The sequence below is a fragment of the Leucopleurus acutus genome (genome assembly GCF_964270905.1).
Source record: "Leucopleurus acutus genome assembly, chromosome: 20".
NCBI classification, from domain to species: domain Eukaryota; kingdom Metazoa; phylum Chordata; class Mammalia; order Artiodactyla; family Delphinidae; genus Leucopleurus; species Leucopleurus acutus.
Genome location: NC_139162.1, coordinates 4,844,897 through 4,872,366, shown reverse-complemented (window position 1 = coordinate 4,872,366; position 27,470 = coordinate 4,844,897). Strand labels below are relative to the sequence as shown.

General features: G+C 48.4%; 1 protein-coding gene across 3 annotated transcripts in view; it reads right to left on the bottom strand.

Moving 5' to 3' along the window:
• The window catches only part of MBTPS1 (membrane bound transcription factor peptidase, site 1), a 49,846-nt gene extending 23,599 nt beyond the window's left edge, over window positions 1-26,247 (bottom strand). For 2 of the 3 annotated variants that reach the window (XM_082862466.1, XM_082862468.1), the window contains exons 1-11: window positions 26,142-26,247; window positions 15,015-15,096; window positions 13,980-14,465; window positions 13,009-13,266; window positions 9,868-10,071; window positions 8,145-8,255; window positions 7,625-7,734; window positions 5,931-6,047; window positions 5,195-5,262; window positions 1,475-1,577; window positions 14-165 (exon numbers count right to left, since the gene is read on the bottom strand). In XM_082862466.1, coding sequence (XP_082718592.1) covers window positions 14-165; window positions 1,475-1,577; window positions 5,195-5,262; window positions 5,931-6,047; window positions 7,625-7,734; window positions 8,145-8,255; window positions 9,868-10,071; window positions 13,009-13,266; window positions 13,980-14,148 — 1,292 coding nt within the window. In that variant the 5' untranslated portion in view covers window positions 14,149-14,465; window positions 15,015-15,096; window positions 26,142-26,247. The remainder of the gene's footprint in view (window positions 1-13; window positions 166-1,474; window positions 1,578-5,194; window positions 5,263-5,930; window positions 6,048-7,624; window positions 7,735-8,144; window positions 8,256-9,867; window positions 10,072-13,008; window positions 13,267-13,979; window positions 14,466-15,014; window positions 15,097-26,141) is intronic. The other variant, XM_082862467.1, reaches the window with a different exon arrangement.
• Window positions 26,248-27,470: the final 1,223 nt, after the last annotated feature.

Here is a 27,470-nt window from a genome sequence, read left to right as displayed (position 1 = left end):
GGGCCACACTCACCTCACCAGCAAGGTGACAGCACCCGCCACCACTGGGGAAGCCACGCTGGTCCCCGAGAGCGCCCGGCACCCGCCTTTCACGCCGGAGCCCCTCACTCCAGCGCCGTAGGTGACAATGTCAGGCTTCATGCGGCCATAGCCTCCTGGCAGCTCCTGTAAACAAAAGCAGGGTGGTCTCTACCACAGCACATACACTGGCACACGGCCACGCGCAGTTATGAGTGAATAAAACCAGAACAGAAACGTGGGTCAGCTAAACACACTGTAACCTCAGTACGATGCTGGTTTTCATCTGAAATTCACTGCAATTCAGAAGAAGCTTAAACGACAGTATACAAAATAAAATTATTTTTGGTGCGTTTTGTAACGACCAGCATGACAGTAATGCCATAAAGCGTTTTAAAAGTGAATATTTTAAATTTTGCTAACATGCAAGGCTGAAAACTGGAAACTGATTTATTTCTAGATAATTTTAAAATTAGAAATATGCTAGAAAAATCAGAAAATTAAAATTAAAAATTAGGAAATAAAAAGAAACATTTTCCTTTACAAGGAAAAACGTACGTGATATGACTGGATATTTCAATCTGTCACCAGAGGGGAAAGAATGACTTAGAAGAGTGAGTATATAGCCGTACAAGTAACCTGGGATAAGAGTTTAACTGAGAACTCCCTTAAGCTGCCCAGAAACTGGGGCAAAGTGAGGATTACAATAGGAGTTATATTCTGTCAGGAAGAAGTACACCAATCTGAAGTGACAAAATCCTTCCCGGCAACCAAGCATAAATGGACCCTGGAGCCTCACACGCGGGACACTGAGCAAAGACGTCTTCACCTGCAGCCCCACAGATAATTCAGGAACGTTTCTCAAAATGCCGTCAAAACACAGGCCTCGATAAAGGCCGAGGACATGGCAGGGGGGTCGGAGCAGCAGGGGGACGCGGAGGGCAGGTCAGGGTCCCCAAGTGCCGCCCAAGGGAGCGACCCCAGCTCTGCTCAGATGGGAGGAATCGGCCACATAATTACAGCTCACGCAGCTGAACTAATTACCTTGCTAGAGTCGTTTCAATTTTGTCCAGCTAAATGCAATCATTCCCACGTTAGGGAGCTGATATTAAGCCGTGCTCACTGGCTTCTCCTGCTTCCCAAGGCCAAAAAAAATCATCCCACCCAGCACGGAGGACTGCTGGCCCTCCTCCTACCAGTTAGGACCAGCGCACATGAATCCAACCGACCTAAATGACGAGTTACTCAGAAACAAGTTAAAAAGAAGTGGACCCGGGAAACACAGTGAGAACCGGCACCTGCCCGTTGGGCCACGGGGACACGGCAGGGAAGGCGCTAGAGCGTGTCCTCGTGGCGGGCCGCCTCCAGGCTGCTTTTCTCTCCGTGCTCACAGACAGCCCCGAGGCCCTCGCACGCGGCTCCCGCAAGCACGCCGGACAAAAGGAGCAGCGCCTACCCAGGTGGTCATTCCCCGCGACGAGAAGCGGGCGATGTTGTCCTCAAAGTCAATGCCGCCCACTCCGATCACATCCATCTGGTCAGCAGGGTTATTCAGAGTGCTGCATGGAGGCAAGAAAAAGACACAAAAGGCGGGAGAGGGGAACCACTCTAAGTGAGAGAGTCAAACAAGGGCAAGCAGCCCCGGGACGGTCGGAGCCCACAGCAGCTCTCCCGCAGCGAGGCACGTGCGGCTGGGAGGGCCCGGCCCGGCACTGCCACCTCTGCCGGCCCGGTGGTCTCCCCACACCTGGGACGCCCTCCCCTCCTCCCCCTCTCTCCTCCCCTCCCTCCCTCCTCCCTGTCAACTTATCGCCCTCCGGCCCAAGACTCTCTTCTGCCCTCACTACTGCCAGGCGTGCAGGAGTCCCCTTCCTCCGAGCTTCACAAGACTGGCCACTACCAGCACCGTCACCTGCGTACACGTCCGTACACCACTTCCCAACTGCTGTGAGCGCAGCCCCCCCGAGCTCGGTCCCCGGCTCCTCTGGGAAGGAACTACAGCCACACACGTGCACCTGCCACCGTCAGAAAGTGAAAGTTCTCCCCGGGTCTCGGGTAGATGTCCCCCTTCCTCATGGGAACCGTGGGGACCACTCATCTCTCCGTAACCCCGAGCTCCTCAGCGGGAAGGCACGGATGCGCGTGAAAAAGCATGCGGTTCTCCCCTGCGCTTCAAGGGCGCTAGATCCGCAATGACACGAACATTTAAACTACGGAGTCAAGATGTAAGTCAAGATGAACTATTTGAAAGTATGAAACAACCACTTACGGAACTGCCCTTCCCAGCTTTATCTATTTCCGCTCCACCACCACCACATGAACTCCTGAACCACAACTGAATCCGAGCAGCTGAAGCGACAGCAGCAGCAAGATACTACTGTTTCAACCACACGGGGCCGACCCTAGCATCACCTCCTTAGCCTACCCACCGCCAGCACGCTACCAGCTGGTTGTTCAGAAGCACCAACAGTGATTTGTTAACTGGCTGACAGTAGAAGTTTACAAATTTCTATGACATCAAAGAGCAGAGATTAGAACAGAAGTCACTGGCAGTATTTCCCACTGAAGTTGATACCAAAAAACACCAGCTTCCCACCCTGCCTCTACCTGCCAATCCCTATACTTTACACCCTTAAAATCAGGGGAAAGCATCAGAAAATCTTTGTTGGTGCTGAAAAGGGGGAAGTGCAGCTGCAGACTCCTTGGCACCATGAAATCTAAGCATCAAGGGTGCCGGACCCCAGAGAGCTCCCAGAAAGGGTACCCGTGGGGACATGTCGGGCAGCATCACGCCTCCGATAAATAACCGGGCTCTTCAAGTGCATGACTGTCACGTGACCAGCCCTATCCGAGGCCCCGCAGTAAGCCACACCCGTTCAGGCTGTGCCACCGTGACCGCGTGCCACCCCCAGCCTACCCAGCAGCTGGCAGACGCCAGATGCTGTGAGGCTCTGTGGGCAGACAGGAGTCTGACGCCGGGGCTTCCTCTCCTGAGATGCCCCTGGCACACTAAACACGAGCAGCTCTTTGATTAGAAGCCCTCACGTGGACGCCCACGGAAGTCACAGGATTTCAGAAGAGTGACCAGTGTGTGCAAAGCAGTCAGGATGGCATGTGGAAGAGCTGGTGTGAATGGAAAGAAAGGCAGGCTTGCGGCGGGGGGTGGGGGGGGGGCGGTCAGCAGCAGGATCAGGTGATGGAGACCGAGAGGAACACGGTTTCCCCAGGGAGACCCGAGGAGGAGCCTGCTCTGAGGAAGAGTGCACGAGGGAGTGGGAAGTGAGGCTACGGTTTACCGGGACACAGCCACGCCCACTCGTCTACACATCCATGCTGCCTCCACACTGCAAGGGCAGGCGAGTAGGTGCAACATACCACGTGGCCCACAAAGACTCAACTAGTTACTATCTGATCCTTTACAGAAAATGTCTGCCAACTCCAGGCTAGACGACTGAAGACCTTGAAAACCAAGGAGAAAAGTTCAGATCTGATCAGGCAATAACGATCCACTGCAGATCCTTAGTTACAGAAACTGCTAGACTCTGTCTTAACAACAGAAACACAGAAAAACGGAAGAGAAAGGAACAGCTACCACTCACAGAGGCTCAGCGTTCGCGGTGCTCTCCCTCGGCTGGCTCATTTTATCCTCATCCTCACAGCCACCAACCCGGGCGGGTCTCGTGCCCTCCAGAGCCAGGCGAGGGGGCCAGGGCTCAGAGAAGCAAAGGTCCCACAGCCCAAGGGCAGGTCAAACTTGCCTGGCTCCGTCCCCGCACCCTCCCCACCACCCCACATCCCCCATGAAGGGAGAGCTGGGCTGGGGAAGACTGGAGGCAAGAGGATGGGCGGGGGAACTGACAGATAACCTGGGGATGCTGAGCTGCGGAGGGCTGGCCTGGAGCGGGGACGTCAGAAGTGGGGGGAGGGACAAATGGAGAAGCGTTAGAAAGAGAAGACATGGAAACTGGGTGAGATTACTAAGTAACTGGTGCTTTTCGTGGCAGAACTATAGCTGGGACGTGTTTACACCACTTACGCCTGTGAGTCACAACACACACGACTGAGGACCCAGCCAGATCCCCAACCGTGGAGCCCTACAAGGAGATGGGATCGCTGACAGAACAGCTCTTAGGCTGGAACCATGACTGCGCATGTGACTTATAGAATCGTAATTTCACAGAGTCCAGCCTAATCCCCACCCTGGATGAGCTCAGTCAGCGCTCAAGACGGCCTGCTCTGCCCCAGCAGCACGGCCAGGGTGTCCCTGAAGACAGGGCACGTGCTCCTGAAGGCACGAGCAAACGGCCATGCCAGGCGGCTCTCCTGGATCAGGGCACGCTGGGCAGGCTCCGTATGTTCTCTCCTTCCTGTGCAGTTACTTTAAGCCCTCTGCCACGGCACTGAACCACACACGTCCCGGGAGCCTGGTAAAGTGGGGTGACAGACATCCCACCGCAGAAGTGATTCAGCACAAGAGGTTATTTATATTATCTACAGAATAAAAACTGGAGGTGTAAGCAGAAAGAAAATTGGGATCACTAACCAGACAAAAGCTTACTACTGCCTGTGATTCGGTGACTGATGTCCCGCATCTCAAGCCACTTTAATACACCATAACCCGGCACAAAGGGACATTTCTGTGACACTGTTCTCTGCTCCCTCCCTATCTGATCCTTCTCCTCAGTGCCCCAAACACGGTGTCTGTTACGCCACCCTGCACTTTCTCCTCATATTAGTCTCATCGTATCTGTACCTTATTTTTCCTAAAAGGCAGGCACCTCAACTTACCTACCTCTTTACCCTGTGCCTTGTGCACACTGGGTCTCAATAAATACGGTAGAATCCATTTATTTCTAACAGATTTACTTTCCTGATTGATTTTGGGTTGGGGGTAAAAAGAGTAGAATAAAAACTTTAGGCCTCCAAATTGCTATTTCCAGCAAAGTTAAAAACACAAAAAATTAAACAAAATCGGCCTTGAGTTGGCAACTGCTGGAGTGAGTGGGCACATGAGATTCATTACAAAGTCTTTTGTATGTGCTGAAAATATCCACAATACAAAGTTTTAGACAGGTATAAACAGGTATAGCAAGATACAGAGACAGACAAACAACAGGTTTTCAGTTATTTCAAGGAAAAAAATACCTCTAAGGTTATTCCTATCAGGGGTACTTACCCATAAAGAGGCCCATCATTGCCGATAGCAGAAACCATGATGACATTGTTAGCTGTTAATTCCCACACCTACAAAATTAACAAGCATTTATTTATGAAAGTACACCACTCTTTTTTTTTTTTTTTTTTTTTTGCAGTATGTGGGCCTCTCACTGCTGTGGCCTCTCCCGTTGTGGAGCACAGGCTCCGGACGCACAGGCTCAGCGGCCATGGCTCACGGGCCCAGCCGCTCCGCGGCATGTGGGATCTTCCCAGACCGGGGCAAGAACCCGCGTCCCCTGCCCTGCAGGCAGACTCTCAACCACTGCGCCACCAGGGAAGCCCCACCACTCTTAATCAATATATAATTGTTCAAAAATAACCACAACTTCCAAAAACAGAACTAAAAAAAGAAGGTATCCCCCTGAAAGCGCAACACCAGGCCAGTACAGACGTGGTACGGCTGGCAGTCAGAATGTCCAGAGACGATAGACTCCAGGACACAGATCCACGCACACAGAGCAGACCCGGGCTTTCCAGGCACGCCCAGAAAAGACAGGCCGTGTGCTCAGGTGAGAGGAAGCAACACAGCACCCTGTGCTGCTTCCCACACAAGTCACCATGGCTCACGTCCTCACAGAGTGGTCACCATGTGGGCGACTAGCCACCAGCACACTAGACACGAAGCAAAGCGGGGCGCGAGGCAGAGCAGGAGTCGTCACCAAACGCCTCGTCCTCTGCACAGCGGCAGGACCAACCTTGTCGACGAATGGGTGGTCCATGAAGTCGGGGCCCCCGATGCTCAGGTTCAGCACATCGATCTTCTTCAGGATGGCGTAGTTGAAGGCGTCCAGGAACCAGGACGTGTAGGAGACCTGGCCCATTTTTAAAACAGTCCTTTAGGTGTTTCAGTGGAAGTCTCCAAATGCTAGATTCTCAGCAGCATGAAGTATTCACTTAAACTTCAGAAACAGATCCCAAGAACAACAAATGCTCTGCGATGTAAACTACTACACCCAGAGCTTCCAATCCTCGGGGCTGGACTCTGGGGGGAGGCAAGGTTCCCAGGGTCCTGTCCCGCCCGGCCTCACGTCCAGCGCCTTCCTGACCTTACAGCCTGCCTGCCCAGGGAAGACCTCAAACTGCTAACTGCCCCTCTTATAAAACGACTTGTCCTAAGACACGTCTATTCAGTTAAGTGTTTCTAAATAGTTTAATGTATTTGTCTAATATTCTTTATTCCTAAATAGACTGAAGAATAAATGGTATCAATGAAAGTTATTTCACAGAATTACTTCTGATAGTTATTATTTCTCTCATAGTTTCCTTACAAAAGTTAAATTTCTTTGTGTATCGCCATTCACGTGTTTTGTAAGGTACAAAATTAAACTTAGAGTAAAAAACAATAGATGACAGAAAACAATAAAATAAGCGCTGGAGGGAATGAAAAGACTTTCAATCCAGAATCCTATATTCAGTGAAAATAGTTTTTTTGAGAATAAAGATGAAATAAAGATATTTTCAGATAACTAAAGCTGGGAGAAGTCATAGCTACTAGACTGCATTACAAGCAATACTAAAAGCATCTCTTCATGCTGAAAGGAAATTACGTGATGTGGAAACTTAGATCTACAGATAGAAATAAAGAGCACTGGAAATTGAAAATATGTGAATAAATACAAAATGTTAAAAAAAAAACCTTACAGTGGAAAAAGAATCAACATAATGATTAAGAATTATGTTTTTTAAAGGCTTTTAAAAATAAAACATTATATTTGCTTGAATGTGCAAAAGAAATTCTAGGAGTGGGTATGTGAAAAAAAGAAACTACCACATAGGGAACATGGGGAAGTAAAGGTGAGAACCCGTCGGACGGGGACAGGGTTGGGAGAAGTATCCCTGTGTTGCCTTTTGATGTTTTTGAACTATGTATTACCTATGCAAAAATTAAATTTTAACAGTTAATAAATACTAGGACGCTCCCTTTTTTCAGTAACGTTTCCAAATGCAGAGTGAGGGAACAAGCTTCCAAATCCACGTTACCCAACACGACACTGGGTGCTGGGCACAGAGGCTACCCTCAAGGCGGTCAGTCCAGCAGGGGCAGCAAACACACAGACACGGGGTTGTTCTCTCCAGCACAAGAAGTGTGCCCGAGACATGGTGGACAGGAACCCTGGGCCGGCCAGCGGGACAGGAGAAATGGGAGGTCAAGGAATCCCCTTGGAGCAGGGTCTTTGGGGCTCCAGTGAGGCCGATGAAGGGGGCGGTGGGAGCAGGGCAAAGCCGCCCCGCGGAGGGACAGGAGGGACAGCACGGCACACGGGGGACGCCAGCCGCAGCTCAGCATCGCAGACGTGTGCTGCTTTTAAAGCAGCACGTTTTCTAGAGTTTTGACTTTTCACATTTTAATATCAACCCTTTACATTTCAGGGGTCCTCAAAACACCTACCTGGTTGTTGGTAAAGACCCTGAAAATATGAAGTTCTGCATCCGGAGCAAACCCCTGGCACTCCCTCATGCTGGCTATCACACCCGCCACGAACGTGCCGTGGCCCAGCCCTGTTGTCCAAAAGGAAAAAGGCACGAAACACAGCTGATACAACGTGTGCCAAGATGCAGCATTTCAAACGAGCTCATTCTCCAAGCCCGAGACACAGACTCCCCAGCACCTCTCCGGCCTCGCCAGCCCCACCTCGGGGGGCAGCCACTTCCGCTCTCCCCCCAAAAAGGAGGTTCCCTTCCACCAGGCGTCCCTCTCTCCTCACTCACCTCCCGACCTACTCTGAAAAGCTTCTGCCAAAAGGCACAAAACAACTTGGGTCTGCCTGAGTAACTGTTGTACACGGACTGTTTAAGCATCTACACTGAAAAATACCCTCTCAGCTGATAAAACGGAGGATGGGAGTGATGCGAAGCCCGCCGGTGACCAGAAAACACCCCCTCAGGTTCTCAGGACATCAGCCACCCACCATCGTCCAGAGTTCGCTCGTTGGTCCAGTTGGTTCTCTCCTTCACGTTTTTGAAGTGGGGATGCTTCTCACTCAGCCCGGTGTCAAAAACGGCAACCCTTACGTTAGCACCTTATGCCAAAAAGAAAGCACAACGGCGTTTGAGAAATCATCGTTTATGAAATACATCCCTCTTTGGGACCCAGAGAGAATGACAGGCGACCCAGGGCCAAAGCCTGCCCAGAGGGCACACAGTAGGCCAGGTGCGAAGGAGAGGAGGGGACAGCAGGGGAATACCATCACCTGCCGCTAAATGAGACCTGAGGACACACAGAAAGTCCCTCCGGACGCCCCTCAACGTCACTGTCACCGGCTCTCAGGGGGGCGGGGGGACCACCTCTCCCGATCCTCCACCAATGACTGACTTTCCCCTCTGGGCAACTTTCTCCAAGTCTCTACTCCTCATCTCCTTAGAGAGGCCCATGGGGCGAAGGGCACCACAAAGCACTCACTTCCGGGAGGGCGGGGGCCGCTTCTACTCCCGACCAGGACTCGGTGCTGCTCACTAACGGACAGCGACTCTGCAGAGAGGGGCTGTCCACTACACGCAGGGAAAAGCACACTTTAAGGAGAACCACTGTATTGCACACTTTTCTATGATAACAAGTCTACTTCAGATACTGGCCAAAAGCCATCTGTTGCGATGGGAAACATGACTCATGCTGTTAGATCAAGGAATTCTAGAAAACACGTAGGAAAAAATACAAGATACTCACTGAAAGGCTAAGAGAAGTAACAAAGGTAATGTCTTTTTGGTATGAGGGTTGTATTTATGTATCAGTACTACATTAAATAATCAATTACACTGAGATAACCAACAAAGTGTATTGTTTACTTTTTAAAAATGCAGACACAATACTGGAAACCAGCTGGTTTGGGGGGAAGGAAAAATGCTTTTCTGATGATTAGAGAACTTCTGTTTTGTGAAGTTTTCCCCCTAAAAGGATAAACCAAGAAGAGACAATAATTTAATAAAATGTCAGCCCCCCGGGTGTTAAGTCTGAGGCGCGGTTAGGGAAGGTCTTTGGTTCTCTAAGGTAAGGGTCTCTACGCCAAGGAGAAATGGAAAGACACTGAGACAAACTGTGACGTATGAGGCGCCAGAGACATGGGCTGATATTTAGGGTCCAAACCTCCACATTCGTTAAAACAGGAATCTTCTGCCCTGATGTATCAGCAAGGAAAAAAATCTGATGGGTTGTGGGTTTTATTTCCCAGGATATGGTCGTTACTATCGTTTCCTGTTCTGAAACAAAAGGTTAACAACCTCGACAGTCTATCACTTAGCCATGCCGAACACAGGGTACCACACAGGAGGGACGTGCTCCATTTCACGAGACTGCCCAAATCAAGGTAACTATCTCTGGATTTGATCTCATTCCCTGGGAAATTACAGAACTCTGCTGGACTGCCAGTCAGCTCTGGCAGGGGCAGTGCTGTGTCTGTTCACGTGTGTCAACAGGAAAGAAACACTCCACAATCTACTCCTTGTAACCTCAGAAACAGTACAGGGAAATAAGACACAAAAAGTGAACAGGACTAAACAATTAGAAAAGCCACAGAAACAGATGTCCCCCACAACAGGAGCCAGAGACGAGGGGCAGCTGACTGCGTCCAGCTCAACCCGCAGAAGGACAGACCCGTGAGACCCTGGAGGGGAGGCCACCCCGGCTGACAGGCCCACCTGTGTAGCCCATCTGCCACAGCACGTCGGCCTGCAGCGTCTGGGCGACCTGGCGCGGGATGGCCCTGAGCAGCCGTCTGCTCGAGTGTCTCCCGGTGGCATGCCAGAAACCGGAGCCCAGGGAGAGGCTGGCCCTGCGCAGGGGGCGGGACGACTGCCACTTCTGGCTCCAGCGGGTCTCGTTGCAGGGCGCGGCGGGGTCAGCTGCAGCCACGGGAGAGAAAGATCAGAAACGCAGGGGACACGTACCTGTCAGGGAAACAGCCACTCCCCCAGTGCAATGACTCCCGTCTGAAATCCCTTCTGCAGGGTGGTGATATTCCCTCCCCTCGGCCAGAAGGAGCTTCTCCACGTGGCTAGAGTCAGAGGATATTACTTAGCCATCACGTTATTCCCGAATAGGTCTTTACCTGGAATTTTCTAACCAATGTAAGGCAGGGAAAGACTGATAAGATAATCATTTCTGAAGAAACAAAGTCAACTGTGATAATAAAACTGAAGAAATGCCTGGTTTTTCATCAGCCACTTGTTCCCACTGAACCAGAAGTGTGTGTGTGTTGGGTGGGGAGGGCGGAGTACAAGAAAATGTCCACTAAGCAATGGTGACACTTCACCGTTTACAGTGTGATCCCTGGGACAGGAAAAAGCCCTGTGATCCCAGGACACCTCGCTCTGACCTTTTCCTACTGTGACCCGCCCAACGTCCTCAGCGTGCGTATCTGCTAGAACGTCACCCTTCAAAAAGCAGAACAGAGGGCTCGGGGGATTGCTGGGGGTGATGGAACTGTCTTGTATCTTGATTTTGCTGGTGGGCACCTGACTGCACACTTTTACCACGACTCGCCAAACTGTGCACTAAAAAGCATGGATTTTACTATCTGTAAATACTTTTTTTTTTCTTAGTGGAAGAAAAAAGTAGAAGAACTACCACAAGGGTTGTCCCCCTACCTTTCAAAAACCATGCTATAATGAAGAAAAAAACATATGTCACATCCGTTTCTAAAGGGCAAATCTGTAATACCACTGAGGTTCTGTTTCTAAACCAATTACTTTAGCTTCCCTTCCAGTCTCAGCAGGCTACACCCATGAAAGCACAGGGACCGGGAAAAATATACAGTCATGTCAATTCTATTAAGTAATTATGTGCCCAGTGCAACTGAAATTATTCTATACTGAACCTCCCATGTTGATTCTGTTCCTTCAGTCAAGAGCCTGGGCACTAATTGAAGGACAGTATTCGAACTAAGGACGGGTCTGCTGTGCTCTCCTTTCAGCAGACTGGACTGCAACCAAAGGACTGCATTCAACTCTGGCTTCAGTCGTTAAGAGAAAACAGGAAGCATTCAAAGAAAAGCAATTAAAGTGGTGAGGGGACTTGACGCCAGGTCATATTAGTAACCCCTGGAGGAACTGGACATTTTTATTATCCTGGAGAGAAGGAACTGTTAAGGGGGACACCAGGATAGCCTTGAAATACCCTGCAGTGCTGTCTTGGGGAACTCAGGTTAGCTCTGTCTTATGGCCCATGGAGAGAGCAGGGATGGGATCCAGAGCGTAACAGATTCCAACCCAAAATAAAGCAAAGCCTTTGAACAACAGAGCCACAGAAAAAAAGGAACTTTTTTTTTTTTTTTTTGGCCGTGCCACGTGGTATTCGGGATCTTAGTTCCCCGACCAGGGATTGAACCCGGGCCCCAGCAGTGAAAGTACGGAGTCCTATCCACTGGACCACCAGGGAATTCCCAAAAAATGAACATTTAATGTCTGCTCACAACAGCCTAAGAAATCTGCTAAGCTCTCTTCACACGCACTACTTCCTTTTACCTTTGTAAGAACTCTGAGGTAGGTGGTATTATCTCCATTTTCTGGATGAGAAGCACTGAAGCTTAAAGAGGCCTTGCTCACCACAGAAGGCCACGGCTAACAAGGAGATACATACTATTTCCTTACGGGCTGCCGAGCACAGCATCTGACAACCGCGGTGGAGAGGATACAGAAGGGAACCCCCACCATGAGCCCCTACGCTTCCTGTGCTAAAATCAGCCCTTCTATGTTTCCCAAAATATTCTGCAGCTCTTTAAGATAAGATTAAAAAATAAAAAAGGCCGAATTTATATATTTGGCTAAGTGTACAAGTTTTGGGTTGCTTTTATCTTCCTGGATTGCTCTGAGGTTATTGCTTTTCAAAGAGAAAAGGCACCACGAAACGTGGACTAGCAGAGAGAGCTCTGCGAAGCCAGACACCTGAATTCCACAGCTGACGCTCGAACTGGCTGTCACAGGATGCAAATTAGTCAGGATTGTCCCCTGGGTGTTTTTGAAACCTCAGAGGTTCTCAGGCCTAGTATACAACAGACAAAAAAAGAAGAGCAAAATTTTCTTTTTCCATCTAATGAAATAGATGTCTAATGACAATAAACGGTAATGGAACTAGCAATCTGTTGCCCCAGTTTACGTCAAATGGGGGAAAAAACCCCTTTCCTTTGGTAATACATTTGCTTTGGAAAATATTATGCAATAATATGCAACTTGTTATCTGAGGATAAACTTATCTCGACAGGCCGGAGTTGTAAGGACTATAGGAGAGTAAGCCCTGGAGCTGAAAGGGACTCAGCAAATTCCTTCCATCACTGCCCCTGCCCAGCTCCCAGCTTAAACAAGCCCAGCGGAGGCGCGATGGTGCGCGGTCGGGAGGGTCTGAGAAAAGCAAAATGAAACCCAAGGAAGAGGTGTTTTGCGAGATGCCTTCAAAAATAAAAACATGCGCTGAAAGAAGCAAAATGCAAATAAAAAGGAGACTCAAAGACACCATCTTCGTTTCAGAGTGTGAAGGGGCGTCAGGGCCTCAAAGCCTGAACGCTTTGAGAGGAACCTGGTGAAAATCACTTCCCACACGACAGACACAACCATCACCCTGTACTGCAAACCTGCGTTATTTGTTTCTATCAGAAGCACAAAGTCTCTTTTTGGTTTTTTAAATTCCTGCCAGGAAAACGTTCACGACTGACGAAACTGGATGGAGGGACAGGAATATTCACTGTACTGCTTTTCAAATTCTGCCACGTGTGAATACGCACATCCTCCCCCTATTCCCAGCGCAGCAGAAATGGATACAGACCAGCCCAAGGTCACAGTACTCACACTCCGTATACTTGAGGGAACGAAAGACTTTCCGTTGGGGTGTTACCCGTTTGATGTTTGGATGGTCTTCAAGTGTTAGCAGCCCCGCTTTCTGTTTTTCTTTTATCTGAATCACCTCAAAATCACTAGGGTAGTCACTGGATGGATTGTTTCGAGGTATAATTCTCCAGTTGTCGATTGCACTGCTCTTCAGGGCGCTTGAAATAAATGAATTTCTAGCTTTGGCTGTAAAGTACCCATTGAAAGCCACGATATACTCTGCAATCAATGACCACAAAATAAAAGTGAGAATTTACGTACCTATATCATGACATAAGATTATACTTAATCTAAAACTTCCCTGGTAAAAGAAAGCTTACGTATCATAAAACCTAGTAGAAAGAGGAGTAAACAAACGGACTGCTTTAATCACCCTGGATGGCAGCTTCCAGAGCTCTGAGTTAAAACGATGTGGATGAACCCCCACTGATCACAGGACACATCACTTAGAATCAGATACCTGGGCTATTTTTCAAAAACCAAACATTAACAGAAATTTGAGTGTACGGCAGAGAAATGCATGCAGGGTTTTCAAACAGGAAGAAGGAATTCAGAGAAGCGAAGGCTCAGTTTTATTTTACTGAAAACAGTAACAAAATGTAGAGCAGATTATGTAAGACTAATTGCTTAGTTATCCACAACTGGTCACATAAACTTTCAGCCCCTCCAAAGTCCCCACCCTCACCAGCTACAATGACATCTGTTCCATGGAATCCAGTTTTAGGGAAATAATTCAGAACGTCAATTTACTTCCTTCATATAAGCTAATTATACTGGAAGAACAAACTTCAGCAGAACTAATATCCAAACACTATGCACTCAGCCCATTTGAAATTTATTGTTTTTGGCAAAAGCTGATCTTTACAATAAATCTGAAAAAAACCGCATTGGGGGTGGGGGGAAGTCCCTGACATTTAACATAATATCATTACCATATTCCACAACTGTTGAGGAGAACTCCACCTTCAAGGTCAGGTGGGAACAGCCAGGGCATGGGGCCTTTTCAAAAGATTTCTTTTCCAGTCTGTCACCCAGATGTTTCTTCCCACAGAGCAAAACCACCAGCAGAAGCAGCCAGATGTGGACAAGCTTCATGGTCATGAGTGAATATGGTCATAAAATCGCATAAATTCAAATCGCACTTTTTTCTTCCTTGATTATAAGTTAATTTTTGTTTCAGCTAAAAGCTGAAACATTACTGATCGGCCATTTTACAGTCTAGTCCAAGGTAAATAAAAGTTAAATTTCATGGCCTTTTGTGGTTTGGCCTGAAAAGAGGCTTTCATTTCTTTCTTCGTTTCTTCTCCATCTTGGGCCTCAGGCTTCGCTCACTCTGGCCCAGACACCTGAGTCCTACGCTCCATCTGCACCACAGAACCAAAGTCCAACAGGGATGAGTGGTCGCTCCGTAAGCCAGTCTATAAAACAAAGCAAGCGCACAGAGACATGAGCAGCGCGCTGACAGAGCCGGGAGGGCTAGTGGCCCCTGCAATTTAGACAAGAGGGCCAAAAAGACACACCAGCTGCAAGACGAAATAAATGTATGGCACAACCATGGAACATCTTATTATTTCACTTTCATTTAGTTACTCCTCACTTCTTTCAGGGGGAAAAAAAGTTTCAAGACAGCTTCAAAAATAAAATAGGATAAAATAAATGAGAAAAATAAGGAGGACAAATAACCCCAGGAATATTAAGCACACTGGCCCTGAGCACCGAGCACCCAGCACCACGGAGGAGGAGGAACCACGACCCTCTGCCTATGGTCCTTACTACGCCTCTATTTCAGATGCTGTATTTTCCCATCATTTGCAGCTCTTCATTTCCAGGGCGTTTCCCCAGTCAGCACTTTAATTCCCGATAAATTTCACCAATTTTTCAGGCAAAAGCTTGGTATACACCCTTACTTTCTGCTGTAAAATTAACACCTGAGAGCAAACTAATTTCCATGCAAGTCATGTACTTACCACCTTCTTTAAGAGACGACATAAATGGTCTAAAATTACTCAAACTATGCCTCTTCAGATTTTGAAATACTTTCTGCCAATTCTATGAAGAGAGCACAGAAGAGTTTTTATTGTCACTAAGTGTATTTTACCTGAAGCCTCAACTTAAAAGATTTTCAACCTGCTGAATATGTTATAAAATCAAATTACCTCTTTACTGGGAGTGACATGAGAGGACAGTTCGTGAGGTAAAAGCTGTTGCCAAAGAAAACTGCTGAGTATTAAACTGCACGTGAGCACGAATACCTTTCAAAGTATCTGAATGGTAAGGAAAATCATAATTCTTCACAATGAAGAACAGAGCAGTGATAAAACGACACCACAGGCTGCGGCACGCCCAGAAAAATCCGTTGCACAGCTCACACCAGAAACATAAATAATCCAGCAGGGGGAAGACAGACCAATGAGACAGACAGGCCTTCCATTCCTACTTGTTTCTAAAAAGAAAACACGCAGGACAAGGAGTTAGCCCCCTTTCAAGAGAGGGATGTCAGGGTGTTAAACCTATTCTTCCGGCAGAAACTGGTACCTGAGAGCAACAAGGAGTATGTGGTTTCTGGAACTATTCATGTGTGCTTCTATAAACAGGAAAGCACTGATAAAGAAAAGTAAGGGTTTGGGCTTCCCTGGTGGCGCAGTGGTTAAGAATCCGCCTGCCAATGCAGGGGCCACGGGTTCGAGCCCTGGTCCGGGAAGGTCCCACATGCCGCGAAGCAACTAAGCCCATGCGCCACAACTACTGAGCCTGTGCTCTAGAGCCCGTGAGCCACAACTACTGCAGCCCACATGCCTAGAGCCCACGCTCCGCAACAAGAGAAGCCACTGCAATGAGAAGCCCAGATACCACAACGAAGAGTAGCCCCGCTCACCGCAACTAGAGAAAGCCCGCGCGCAGCAACAAAGAGCCAACGCAGCCAAAAAATAAACAAATAAATAAATTTATTAAAGGAAAAGAAAAGTAAGGGGTTAAGAGTATCTAAACAATCTTTGAAGTTCAAAAATTAGGACATTCATTGTTATAATAACAAACGAACCTGAAAAGCAGGCCTATCTCTGCAACTGGAGACCAAGGTTGGTGGAACAGAGTTAATCAGATAGAAATGAAATATTAAAACTTATTTCCATAGCAACATGAAGAACAATGAGAATGCCAGTCATATAAACAAAGAAATTGAAAACAAAGACCAGAACAGAAAGATAGAAGAAAAGCAACAGGGGACACCAACAGTCACTCCGACCTATTTTACAGCAAAGCCACTTGGGAGTGAGGCCCAAGTCCTTGTTCATACTTGATACCTGCAGCAGTATCACAGAATACAACTATCTGAAGTATATAGCTGACTTAATTACAGTATTACGGGTCAAAGTAGAGAAAGCTAATCACTGGTGATAAGAGCTCTTATGTTCATAGGAAATGAACTTACAGTGAAAAGATTTAAATGGGTCTCAATTAAGGCAATTAAAAAAAATAAAATAAAAACAGAATGCTAAAGAATCTATGACACATCTTTACACTACCAAACGTAAAATAGATAGCTTTAAAAAAAAATCTATGACACATTTGGATTGGATATAACGCAAATATTAGTGAGCCATACTAGTGAGCAAATATTAGACCTAACAAGTTGAGTTACATCAACTTCAATTAAACCTGTTCCAAAATAATTCACACACAGGTAAAGACAGTGAACTTACAATCAGCCTGTGGGGGAGAGATGGCTGATGTTCTCTCACAGCTGAGGGCAGGAGCCTGACTTGAAAAGAAAGAGAAACGGAAAGAAAAGGTCAGGGATTCTGAAATTTTAAAATGACTAAAGTAATCAGTTCTCTTCCAAACAGAAACAGGAAACTTTTTAGGTCTTTGGAAAACAGGACACTGCACGATCGTAAGACAGTCTACCTTAATTTACTCACTACATCGTACAAATTTATGAAGTGCTAACCAAGTTTCAGACACTGCCAGGGGTTACAGAGGAAACACGTGTTGTTAGTAGGTGAGGGACGCAGGCCTCCAGGTGGGAGCCTGCAAGGAGGCCAAGCACAAACGCCAACGGCCAAGCCAAGCGCAGGAAAGGACGACAGCAAAGGAGAGGCACAGGGCCCGCGCGGGGACGGGGGACGGAAGGAGGAGCCTTCGGGAGAGGGGGCTGGCAGCTGGCTCAGGCCGACTCTACCCCCGCAGGGCTGGAAGCGTGGAAATACGGAAGGAGAAGCGGGGCATCCTGAGCAGAGCTACGTCCCGGCGAGGAAACGCAGGGTGCGCGCAGGAGCAGCCAGTGAGCGGTGCCAGGCTGGAGAGGGTGACAGGGTGGGCGCTGAGGCAGGCACGGGTCTGAACAGCAGGGCCAGCGACAGGCGGAAACAGCCGCTCAGAGCGCCAGCGGAGCGCCCTGCAGAACGAGAACCCCGCGGCGGGGCGGGTGGGGGGGCGAGCGGCTCGGTTCCCTCCTCCGACCCATTTCCCCGGAGCCCCAGAGCCAGGCACTGCTCCGGCCGCCCCGCAGAGCAGTGAGCACAAGACAACCGAAATCTCTGCCTCGTGGGGCGGCCCTTTCAGGGAGAGACAGGTATCACGCACGATGAGGAGAAGACGTGGCATTTAGCTGGTGATAAATGCTGAATTTTGAAAGCAGAAAAAAGAAGGGAGATGTGACAAGTCAGGCGGAGGGGTGAAGCTGAGACAGAGTGCTGCAGAAGCTTCTGGAAGGGGACTTCTGAGTGAAGACCCGATGGAAGCGGGGCGCTCACCAAGCCCCCTGGGGAAGGGTGCCGCAGGCGCTGGGGAGACAAGGGCAGGAGCCCGAGCGAGGACACGCCTGGTGTGTGCCAGGAAGAGCAGAGGCCAGGGGCGAGGGAAGGGGACCTCGGAGGGGAGATGAGAGGCCCGTGCCCTAGCGCTGAACGGGCAGGGAAAGCATGCGCAGAGCAAAGGAGCCTCACCGGCCGGCTCGCTCCAGCCTCCGTGTGGAGCGGACACAGGCGGAAGCGGGGAACCCCTGGAAGGCCCCTGTGAAGAGGGTGGCTTGGGCCAGGGAGCGGCAGGGGTGGCGAAGGCAGAGCCGACAGGCTCCGCTGACGACCAGATGTGGGGCGCGCCCGTGAGGAGGCAGGGACAGCACCAAGGCCTCCGGCCCAACGCCCAGGGCGTCTGCCCCAAACGGGATGGCGAAGGCTGCAGGAAAAGCCGGCTCAGGAAGCACGGGCAGGACCTGAGTGCTCTCGGGCGAGCGTGAGAGCTGGGGGGGCATGGCTCGGGGAAGAGGGAGGTCAAAACCCCCAAATTAGGGGAAACATTTCCATAATGAACAGCGGTCACTGGTTCAGTAATTGAAAGGTCACTGAACCTCTCACCAGAGGGCCACACTAGAAGAGTCTCCAAACCACAGGGGCTGGAAAGCAGACACCCTCATGAGGACAATCCCCAGGAGGGGGAGGAAGGAGAAGGCTGGGAAGGACGGGAACAAGGAGACACTCCCTATCTGGGCCTGGCTGACCTGCTTCTGTTCTTTAAAGGTGAACTAAAATCTGGGTTCTAGGAAGACACTCTTTTTCAAGAGTGACAACAGATATGGAGGTTTCTACGTTTCCCAGTCCCAGAAAGAGAGAGCTTCAAAACATAAATTTGCACTGAGGAAAAGAAAAATGCCACGGGGGACCTAGAGGGCAATGAGTGATGGCGTGGGTGCTGGGGAGGGAAGACCGGCCACCGCCTACCGACCTCTGCGCCCTTGGCCTGTTTGTTTTAAAGATACGGCTCCCCCGACTCCTCCGCAGCGCTCTGAAGGCACCCCGCGACCGACCGCGTGCACAACGGCTGCGTTCAGCTCTCACTCCACAGTTCAGCCCTGGAGAGTGTGTCCCCAAGACGGGCTCACCATCTAGTGGCCAACACGTACGCAGCAACAAGCGTAAGGTGAGCACAGAGAAGAGGAGCACAGACACAACAGGAAAAGAAAACACTTTCTGTAAAAATAATCGGCGGAGGACAAGAAGGAGGCAGCGGTGGGAGAGCTGCAGCGGCCTGGCGCGGAGTGATGGAGGCTGAGGGGAGAGGCCCCTGGCGAGGGGTGTCAGAGCCTGCGTGAGGCGCCGGCAGTGACGAAGGGACACTGATTTGATCAAATAAATATTTTGTGGATAATGGGAGGCAGATTTCTCACTGACAGGGAAGGAAGTCTCAAATATGAAAGGGGAAAAACTGGAATGAACCATGCAGGATCACAATAAAACTGGAAGTACTGGTGTGAACTCAAGGTTTTCAATATACGGACAGATGTAGAAAAATACACTCACACAAACACACATACATGTATTTCCTAGCTCTGTCTGCTGAAAGGACACAGGGGCAGTGATATCCCAACAGGAGGGAACCCAGAACTGGTTTTCTAAATAACTATTCTCCACTAAAAGAAACCAGGCTCCTTGGAGAGAGAGCTAGTTCCAGGCTGGGCAGGGTAAACAGAGGTGCGTCTGGAACATCTTCTTGCGCCAGAAAGTAAGGAAAAGCTCAAAGAATGGTGGGGACGTGTCAAAGGGACACAGAGGCCAGCACAGGACAATCTGAGCATCGAAGTAAATAATGAACGTAACAGATCCTGACCCACTGAATACAACAGGAAAGCATGAGTCCACTGTAGCACATATACGTAAAATAAACTTAAACTGTGAAGAGGAATAAGTTATTCACATGGGCTCAGAATGGCTCCCAGCAAAATCCTGATTTACGAAAGGAAATAGGGTAACCCCACAATGGAGACGCTTCATCAGGTTAACCAGCGATGGGACAAATGGACCCAGGTCCGCCGGGCAGACGCACTGGAAGAGCCTGGCGTCACCTGAGGGGCTCCTGCCAAAGACGCACAACCTGAATCAGATCCTAAGGAAACATCAGGACCCCAATCGAGGGACATTTTTCAAAACAACTCGCATAGAATTTCCATAAGTACTGAGGTAATGAAAGTCAAGGAATGGCTGAGATTGAAGGCGACTCAAGAGACATGACCGCTAACTGCAACTCAAGACTCTGAACTGGATCCCTTTACTGTAAGTACATTACCGGAATGAACAACTGGCAAAACCTGAATGGGGCCAACCTGTGACCAGCTAGCAGTGGCGTATCAAGACCAACTGCTGGATTTTGAAGGCTGTGCCGTGACTGCATAAAAAGGTCCTTGCTTGCAGGAAATGCCCACTGAAGTATCCAGGGGTAATGGACATCAGGTCTGCAACTTACTTTCAGATTGTTCAGAGGGAAAAAAGGGCTTCTATTGTTCTTGGACCCTTTCTGGCAGGTTGAATGGTTTCCAAAATATGCAGAAAAAAAAAAAAAGGTCCTACATTTAGTCTCGGTTGCTAGCGCTGCCCTCAGGAGGGTGGGAGTATGAATTTGAAAATGTGGTGGAGGACTTCCCTGGAAGTGCAGTGGTTAACAATCCGCCTGCCAATGCAGGGGACACGGGTTCGAGCCCTGGTCCAGGAAGATCCCACGTGCCGCGGAGCAACTAAGCCCGTGCGCCACAGCTACTGAGCCTGCACTCTAGAGCCCGTGAGCCACAACTACTGAGCCCATGTGACACAACTACTGAATCCCGTGCGCCTAGAGCCCATGCTCCGCAACAAGAGAGGCCACCGCAATGAGAAGCCTGCGCACCGCAACGAAGAGTAGCCCCCGCTCGCCGCAACGAGAGAAAACCCGCGGGCAGCAACGAAGACCCAACGCAGCCATAAATAAAAAAATTAATTAAATAATTTATAAAAAGAAAATGTGGTGGAGGGGTGGGGGCAACTTTAAGCCTCTTCTGTGAGACTCACTCTGCACAGACCCATGTGTGCACAACCAGACCGTGGACCTTATCAAATAGGTTTACACCCATCACCTGTCACACAGAATGATATCTGAACACACCAAGAGATGGACTGAGCCAGTCAAAGAGAAGTTAAAAGTATTTCTCATTCTAAGGAATTAAGGAACTGAGATAGTAAACAGCTGCTAAAATTAACCCCAGTGCCTCTATAATCTACATTATAAAAATCAAGCAACATTTTGACAAAAATTGAGACAAAAATTGAGTATAAAATAACATCATGTTTAAGAATCCCACCCAATAAAATGAGTACTCTCATAGGTTGCTAGTGAACGCAAAAAACTCTTATGACCTTTTAGAGTAATTTGCCAATATATGGACGTAAAAAACTTTTAGTCTAATAACTTCAGTAATAACAACAACTAACACTTACTGAGCATTTATCATGTGGCAGGTGTTATCCTAGTAGTGTGCATGTATTAACTCACTTAATCCCACGACAACCTGTTCCTACCCATCCCCCCATTTTCAGATGAGAAAACTGAGGCCCACGGTGGCTCAGCACCTTCCCTGGAGTCACCCCGCCAGTAAGTGGGGAAGCTGGGCTGGGAACTTGGGTGGTCTGGCTCCAGAGGCCACACTCTTAACGAGGTAGGTTACCCTGCTTTCCTAAAATCCATAGAAGTATAAACCTGAAAGCATACAATAATTTATGTCCAAGGATTTTAACTGGGAAAAATTACAGACCACCTAAATGCAATAGGGGACTAGCTAAATAATTAGTGCACCCATACTATGGAATGCAATGCAGCAATTTCAAACTGTGGTCCTTTGGAAGGCTGAATAATGGTCCCCGAAAGATGTCCACATTCTCATCCCCAGAACCTATAAATGTTACTTTATATGGCCAAAGGGACTTTGCAGGTGTAACTAAACTAAGGATGTCTAGTGTCCTGGACGATCCAGGTGGGTCCAATGTAATTACAAGAGTCTTTATAAGAGGGAGGCAGGGAACTGATGACGGAAACATGAGGCTGAAGTGATACAGGAGGAGGTCAGGAGCTAAAGAATGCAGGTGCCTCTGGATGCTGGAAAAGGGAAGGAAACACATTCTCCCCTGGAACTTCCAGAAAGAATGAAGCTGACACCTTGACTTCAGCCCCGTGAGACTGACTTCAGACTACCGACCCCCAGAACTGCCAGAGAATAAAGCTGTGTTGTTTTAGGCCACCAAGTTTATGGAAATTTGACACAGCAGCCATAGGAAACTAATATATTTCCCGAAGAATATGGGGGAAATGTTAATGAAATATTAAGGAAAACAGTTCATGTACAGTGTGATCCAAATCTTGATTTTTAAATATGTATCTATGTGCACAAGGAAAAAAGAACACGAAAAACTATCCACCAAAATGGTACCAATGATTCTATTGCCTTCCGATACTATGATTACAGGTAGTTATGTTCTTAATTCTATTCATACCTTTTCACAAAGAGCACATGTTACACTTTTAAATTAGATAAAACATATTATTTAAATACTTTAATAAATCTTTTAAAATAAATTTTATAGAAAAACAAATTTTCTGGTAAGACAGCGGCACAAAGTCAAAATATGTTAAAAATGTAATTTTATTTGTACATATAGCAGCGCTTAAAAGGGATCTATTTCCTAGGAATTGTTTTCAAAAATCTCTGTGTCTACCTTCTAGCTTAAGGCTATGCTTTTAGCTAGTACATTCTGAACGAGTTTATCATCTGTAATATCACTTACTCATAGGGCCTGGTTAGGGCTGTTACTGGATCCACTAAGTGTTTACTGGATTTAATTTCTATAAATTCTTAACGTAGAAGACCTGGTTATCTTTGCATACAAAGGTACACCCTAAAGGATGGTATTTTCAAAATTATGGATTTTCCATAAATAAGTATAATTATGCCTCCAATAAAGGTACAATCAAAAAATATTTGACATTAAATACTAAATGTAAAATGAACAGCTCAAAAAATACAATGCCAGGAATAATATTTAATGAGACGTGTATAAAAGGGAGACAAGGTAGAGGAGATGTATTACTTGGGCAAGTGACAGCTAACGTTCCTTACAGCTCTGAGAATCTTCTACTTTGCATTATAAAAGGGTATCACTAGGATTATGATGCCCCGTAGAGCTAAAGCACATCCAAAAGGATTTCTTTGCAAATAATTAAAGAACACAATTCAGATGAGAGGAAATGACTTGTATCACCTGATAGTCGTCTAATTATAAAGATGTGCCTTGCTTTTTAATGACCCTTTACTGAAATAGATCCAGAGAAAATTGAACTGTTTAGGCTATGGAAGGATACCACTCAGTTCAATTAAAATTTGACCGTAAAAATACCACTTTTGTAACTAACTGCATACTTGACTGTATTACCATTGTTTAGCAGGCTAACATTTAAGAGATGCCAGACCATGCCAAAACAAAGGTGTATTCTTAAGCCTGACTGAACCATTCATTCTGGCACATTCTGTCCATTAGTAGGTTTCGTAGGGGGGAAAAACACAAGCAATTCAGCCCCAAGAGTCAAGAGTGCCCAAGTGAAGGACCATCATGGTCCACACTGCTTTTATTGCCTATTCTTTCTCAGATGTGGCTCCTGTCTCCTTATTCTCTTGACCCTTCAGCCATTCAGTACTGGCCAGCCCCGCAGAAGGCTAGTACTTTCCTCATTTTACTTGAAACTCATTTTCTTAAGCAAAAAGACATTCTCAATATTAATAAACCAAGTTAACAGATTTCTCAGCGTGTCAAAACCGATTAGGCCACAGGGAGGAGGAAATCAGTCTCCCTAAACTGACTCAGGCCAAACACTGAGAAACCAAGGTCCAGACTCCCGTTCTTAATATTTCAAGTCACCGAGGGCTGGAGTTGCCAAGTTGTTCTGAAATATAACCAGTACCTTAACTCTCCCCTGGTGTCGGGGGCAGATGCAAACACACGCCCACCCCAGCTCCACTTAAAGTGCTACGCTAGGAGCCATGTGTAGTCTGCCCAGGCCTGCGGCCTCTCACTATCTGTGGCACTTACTGTGGCTGCCACACAAATGAAAGAGGCAGCAGGCGGGGCAAGAACTATCTACCACCAGACCGACAGAAAATGCGATCAAACAACACGTGGATGGGAAGGGAACGCTAAAACCTCCTGACTCTTCAGAAGAGAGCCTGCTTGATCCCATAGGACCCTAGGTGCTTCTAAGGCTCTGCAAGCACCGAACCAGAATTTCTTTATTTATAGACGCAACCAACTCTTGATTATAAGCCTTATAATCAATTATAACTATAAGCCTTATAATATAAGGGATATAAAGGATACTTGGGGAGCACCATTGAGACAGCTTATGGGCAAGAGTTCCACCTGCCACCCCTTCTGCCACCTCTAACAAAAAGGGCTCTGGCCATCTGCATCATACATGGAAACGTAACATTTTATTTGAGAAAAGTGTCCAGGGGACTGCCCTGGCCGTCCAGTGGTTAAGACTCCGCGCTTCCACTGCACGGGGCTCGGGTAAGATCCCTGGTCGGGAACTAAGATCCCACATGCCACACAGCCCCACCCTCACCCCCAAAAAAGTGTCCTGCATGAATGGATAAACAAAATGTGTTATATCCATACACTGGGATATTCCTGGGCCATAAGAAGGAATGAAGTATTGGGGGAAGGCATAAACCAGGAGTTTAGGATTATCAGATACACTCTACTATATATAAAATAGATAAACAAGGACCCATTGTATAGCACAGGGAACTATATTCAATATCTTGGAATAACCTGTAATGGAAAAGAATCTGAAAAAGAATATATATATGTATAAATGAATCACTCTGCTGTGCACCTGAAACTAATACAACATTGTAAATCAACTCTACTTCAGTTTAAAAAAAAGGAATGACTTACTGATACAGGGTACAATGTACATGAACTCTGAAAAGAGTACGCGAAACAAAAGAAGCCAGACACAATGGCCACATACAATCTCACCTGAATACACGAAATATTCAGAAAAGACAAATCTAAGGAGACAGGAAATAGATTAGTGGTTGCCTGGAGCTGGCGTAAGAAATAGGCAGTGACTCCAGATGGGCACCAGCCATCTTTGGGGGATGTCACCTTAAACTGGGTTATGGTGGTTACAGAACTCTGCAAATTTACTAAAACAACAACTACCAACAAATACTGAATAAGTACACTTAAAGCAGTTGAATTTTATGGTATGTAACTTTACCTTAACAAAGCTCTCACGTTAAAAAAATATATAAATAAAATGGGTGCTGCAGATTAAAGGTTGGGAAGAGTCACTGTTCTCCAAACCCCTCATTTTTATACTCAGGCACACTGAGACCTCGAAGTGAGAGCGCTACTTACCAGCACAATCGAGACTAAAGGGCCATAGGAAACGAAATTCTCCAGTTCAACTCAAATCTTAAGCCACTCACTCGCAAAGGACACTTGGAAGTGTCCTTCAGAATCTAAAGTAACTGTAAATATTTAACTTAATCTGCATAGGTAAACAGGCCATAAGTCTCAGGGGCTCTAACCCAAACAAGGGGTAAACATCTTAATGAACACATGTAGACGGTGTATAACCGTCTCACGCAGCACATTCAGGACAGGGCAAGGCAAGAATTTAAGATTCTACAGGTCTGAAAGGCATTCTTGTTCTGAGAGTCAACCAGAGCCTCCCGAACCCAACTTGCCGACGAGCTTCTTACCCCGCATTTTTGAAAAATCAGTGGAGCAATGCGTACAGACCGAGACGGGGAAGAGAACCGAGGTCCCTTAAGATCTGATACCAGCTCCCTCTGGGAACAGACCCGAAAACTGCGGTCTGTTCGGAGGCGGAGGGCCAGGGCCAGGCATATGGTTTGACTCCGTTAAAGCGTATTTCAGATAAAGAAAACGGTGAAATGGAGCAAGCTACCGAAGAGTGTCAACACGCAGAGAGGGCCAGGCGGGGACACCAGCCGGGAGCCGGGCCGGTCTGAGGCGAGTGGAGGGGACCGCGAGGCTCCCACGGGCAGGCATGCAGTGCACCGGCGCGTCAAGCCGCCCGTCCTCCCCGCTCTCCGCACCGCCCAGTCGGCGCCCAGCGGTTCCCGGGGCGCAACGAGGCCCCGCCGCCGCCCGCCGCCCCCGCCAGCGCAGACCCCCGCCCTCGGGGCCTCGAGCACGCCGGAGAGCGCGGGCGGCCGCGCGGGTCCGGAGAGGCGGCGGCTCCGGGGAGCGGGCCGCCTGACGTACCTGCGGCGGCCTCAGGCTCGGGTCCGCCCGGCCCGGGATAACGGCGCCTCCGCGGCGAACACGCCTCGGATCTCCATGCGGGGTGTTTACTCCCAACGCTCGCGATACTGCGCGATCCGGGCGGAGAAACCGACGGCCTGGAGCGCCGGCCCCGGCGGCCGTGCGTGCCCTGCGTGCGCGCTCTGGACGCCGGGGGCCGCGGGGCCGTGCCGGGAGGACAGACGAAGGTCTCGCGAAGTTTGCGGCCCTGGGGCGGGACCCGGTCGGAGGCCGGGTAAAGGACTGTTGGAATGGGCCGGCGAGGGATGCCTAGGGATTTAGGGCAGGAGCTCATGGAACCTGCACGGGCCCGGGCCGGGCTCGGTCCTGCAGAGGACAACCCTGGCGAAACGGCCCCTGAAAGCTTCTACTCCAGCGCTCTCCTCCTGGGGCCTTTAGGTGTCCGGAGCAAGAGCCAGGTTCAGCGCGCGCCCCCTGCAAACCGCTACCCGTTTTACCCGCGCGGCACCTGGGACGCGGGCGGGTGAAGTGCTTGCTCAGGGCGTGAGGATGCGAGTCCTCCCCTGACTCCCACCCTGACCGGCGACACGCCTGCCCCAAGTCGGTCCGCTCCACTCCTAACCCCTCGCGGCCTCGCCTGGAGCACGGACGCCAAGCGGCTACCCCTTTTGAAGAAACAAGGATTAATGTGTTGAACTCTAGAAGTGCGCCCCCCCCACAAAATGTCCGGGTGATTGAGATCACGGGCTGTTTTGTGTCTAAATGTTGAGCCGGTCCACACTTGACATTGGGCACAACTGGGGGACTGAAAGCCTGTTTTACGTAATGCTGATGACAAATGATGTGCTATATAGTGAGACAAAACTGCTTGCATCTTGTTTGAACTTTCCACGGCACCATGAAGATACTGCATGGCCCCAATATTAGAAACCACAGCACTGCGTCTTCCCTTTAAGAATATTTAACCAAACTCATTTGATATAGTGGCTAAATACAGAATCCCCTACTGGCTTTGTGATCTTCGGCAAGTTGTACCTCAGCTCTTTTGTACCTCACCTTCCTCATCCAAAAAAGAGATATGAATGCCTACCTAATAGGATGAGGGTTAAATGAAACATACACATACAGAGCTTGACACACATTCAATAAATGCGGTAGTTACACTAGATCAACCCACACCTGATTAAGTTCTCCCCCCACCCCCGCCCCGCCCCAGGTCGCATCAATGTTAGGAAATTTCAGAGAATTCTTGACCCTCGCACTTGCAGATCCTCAAAATTAAGCACTCCCTGCTGCCACCACGTAAGGTACCTGATCTTAAACTTAACT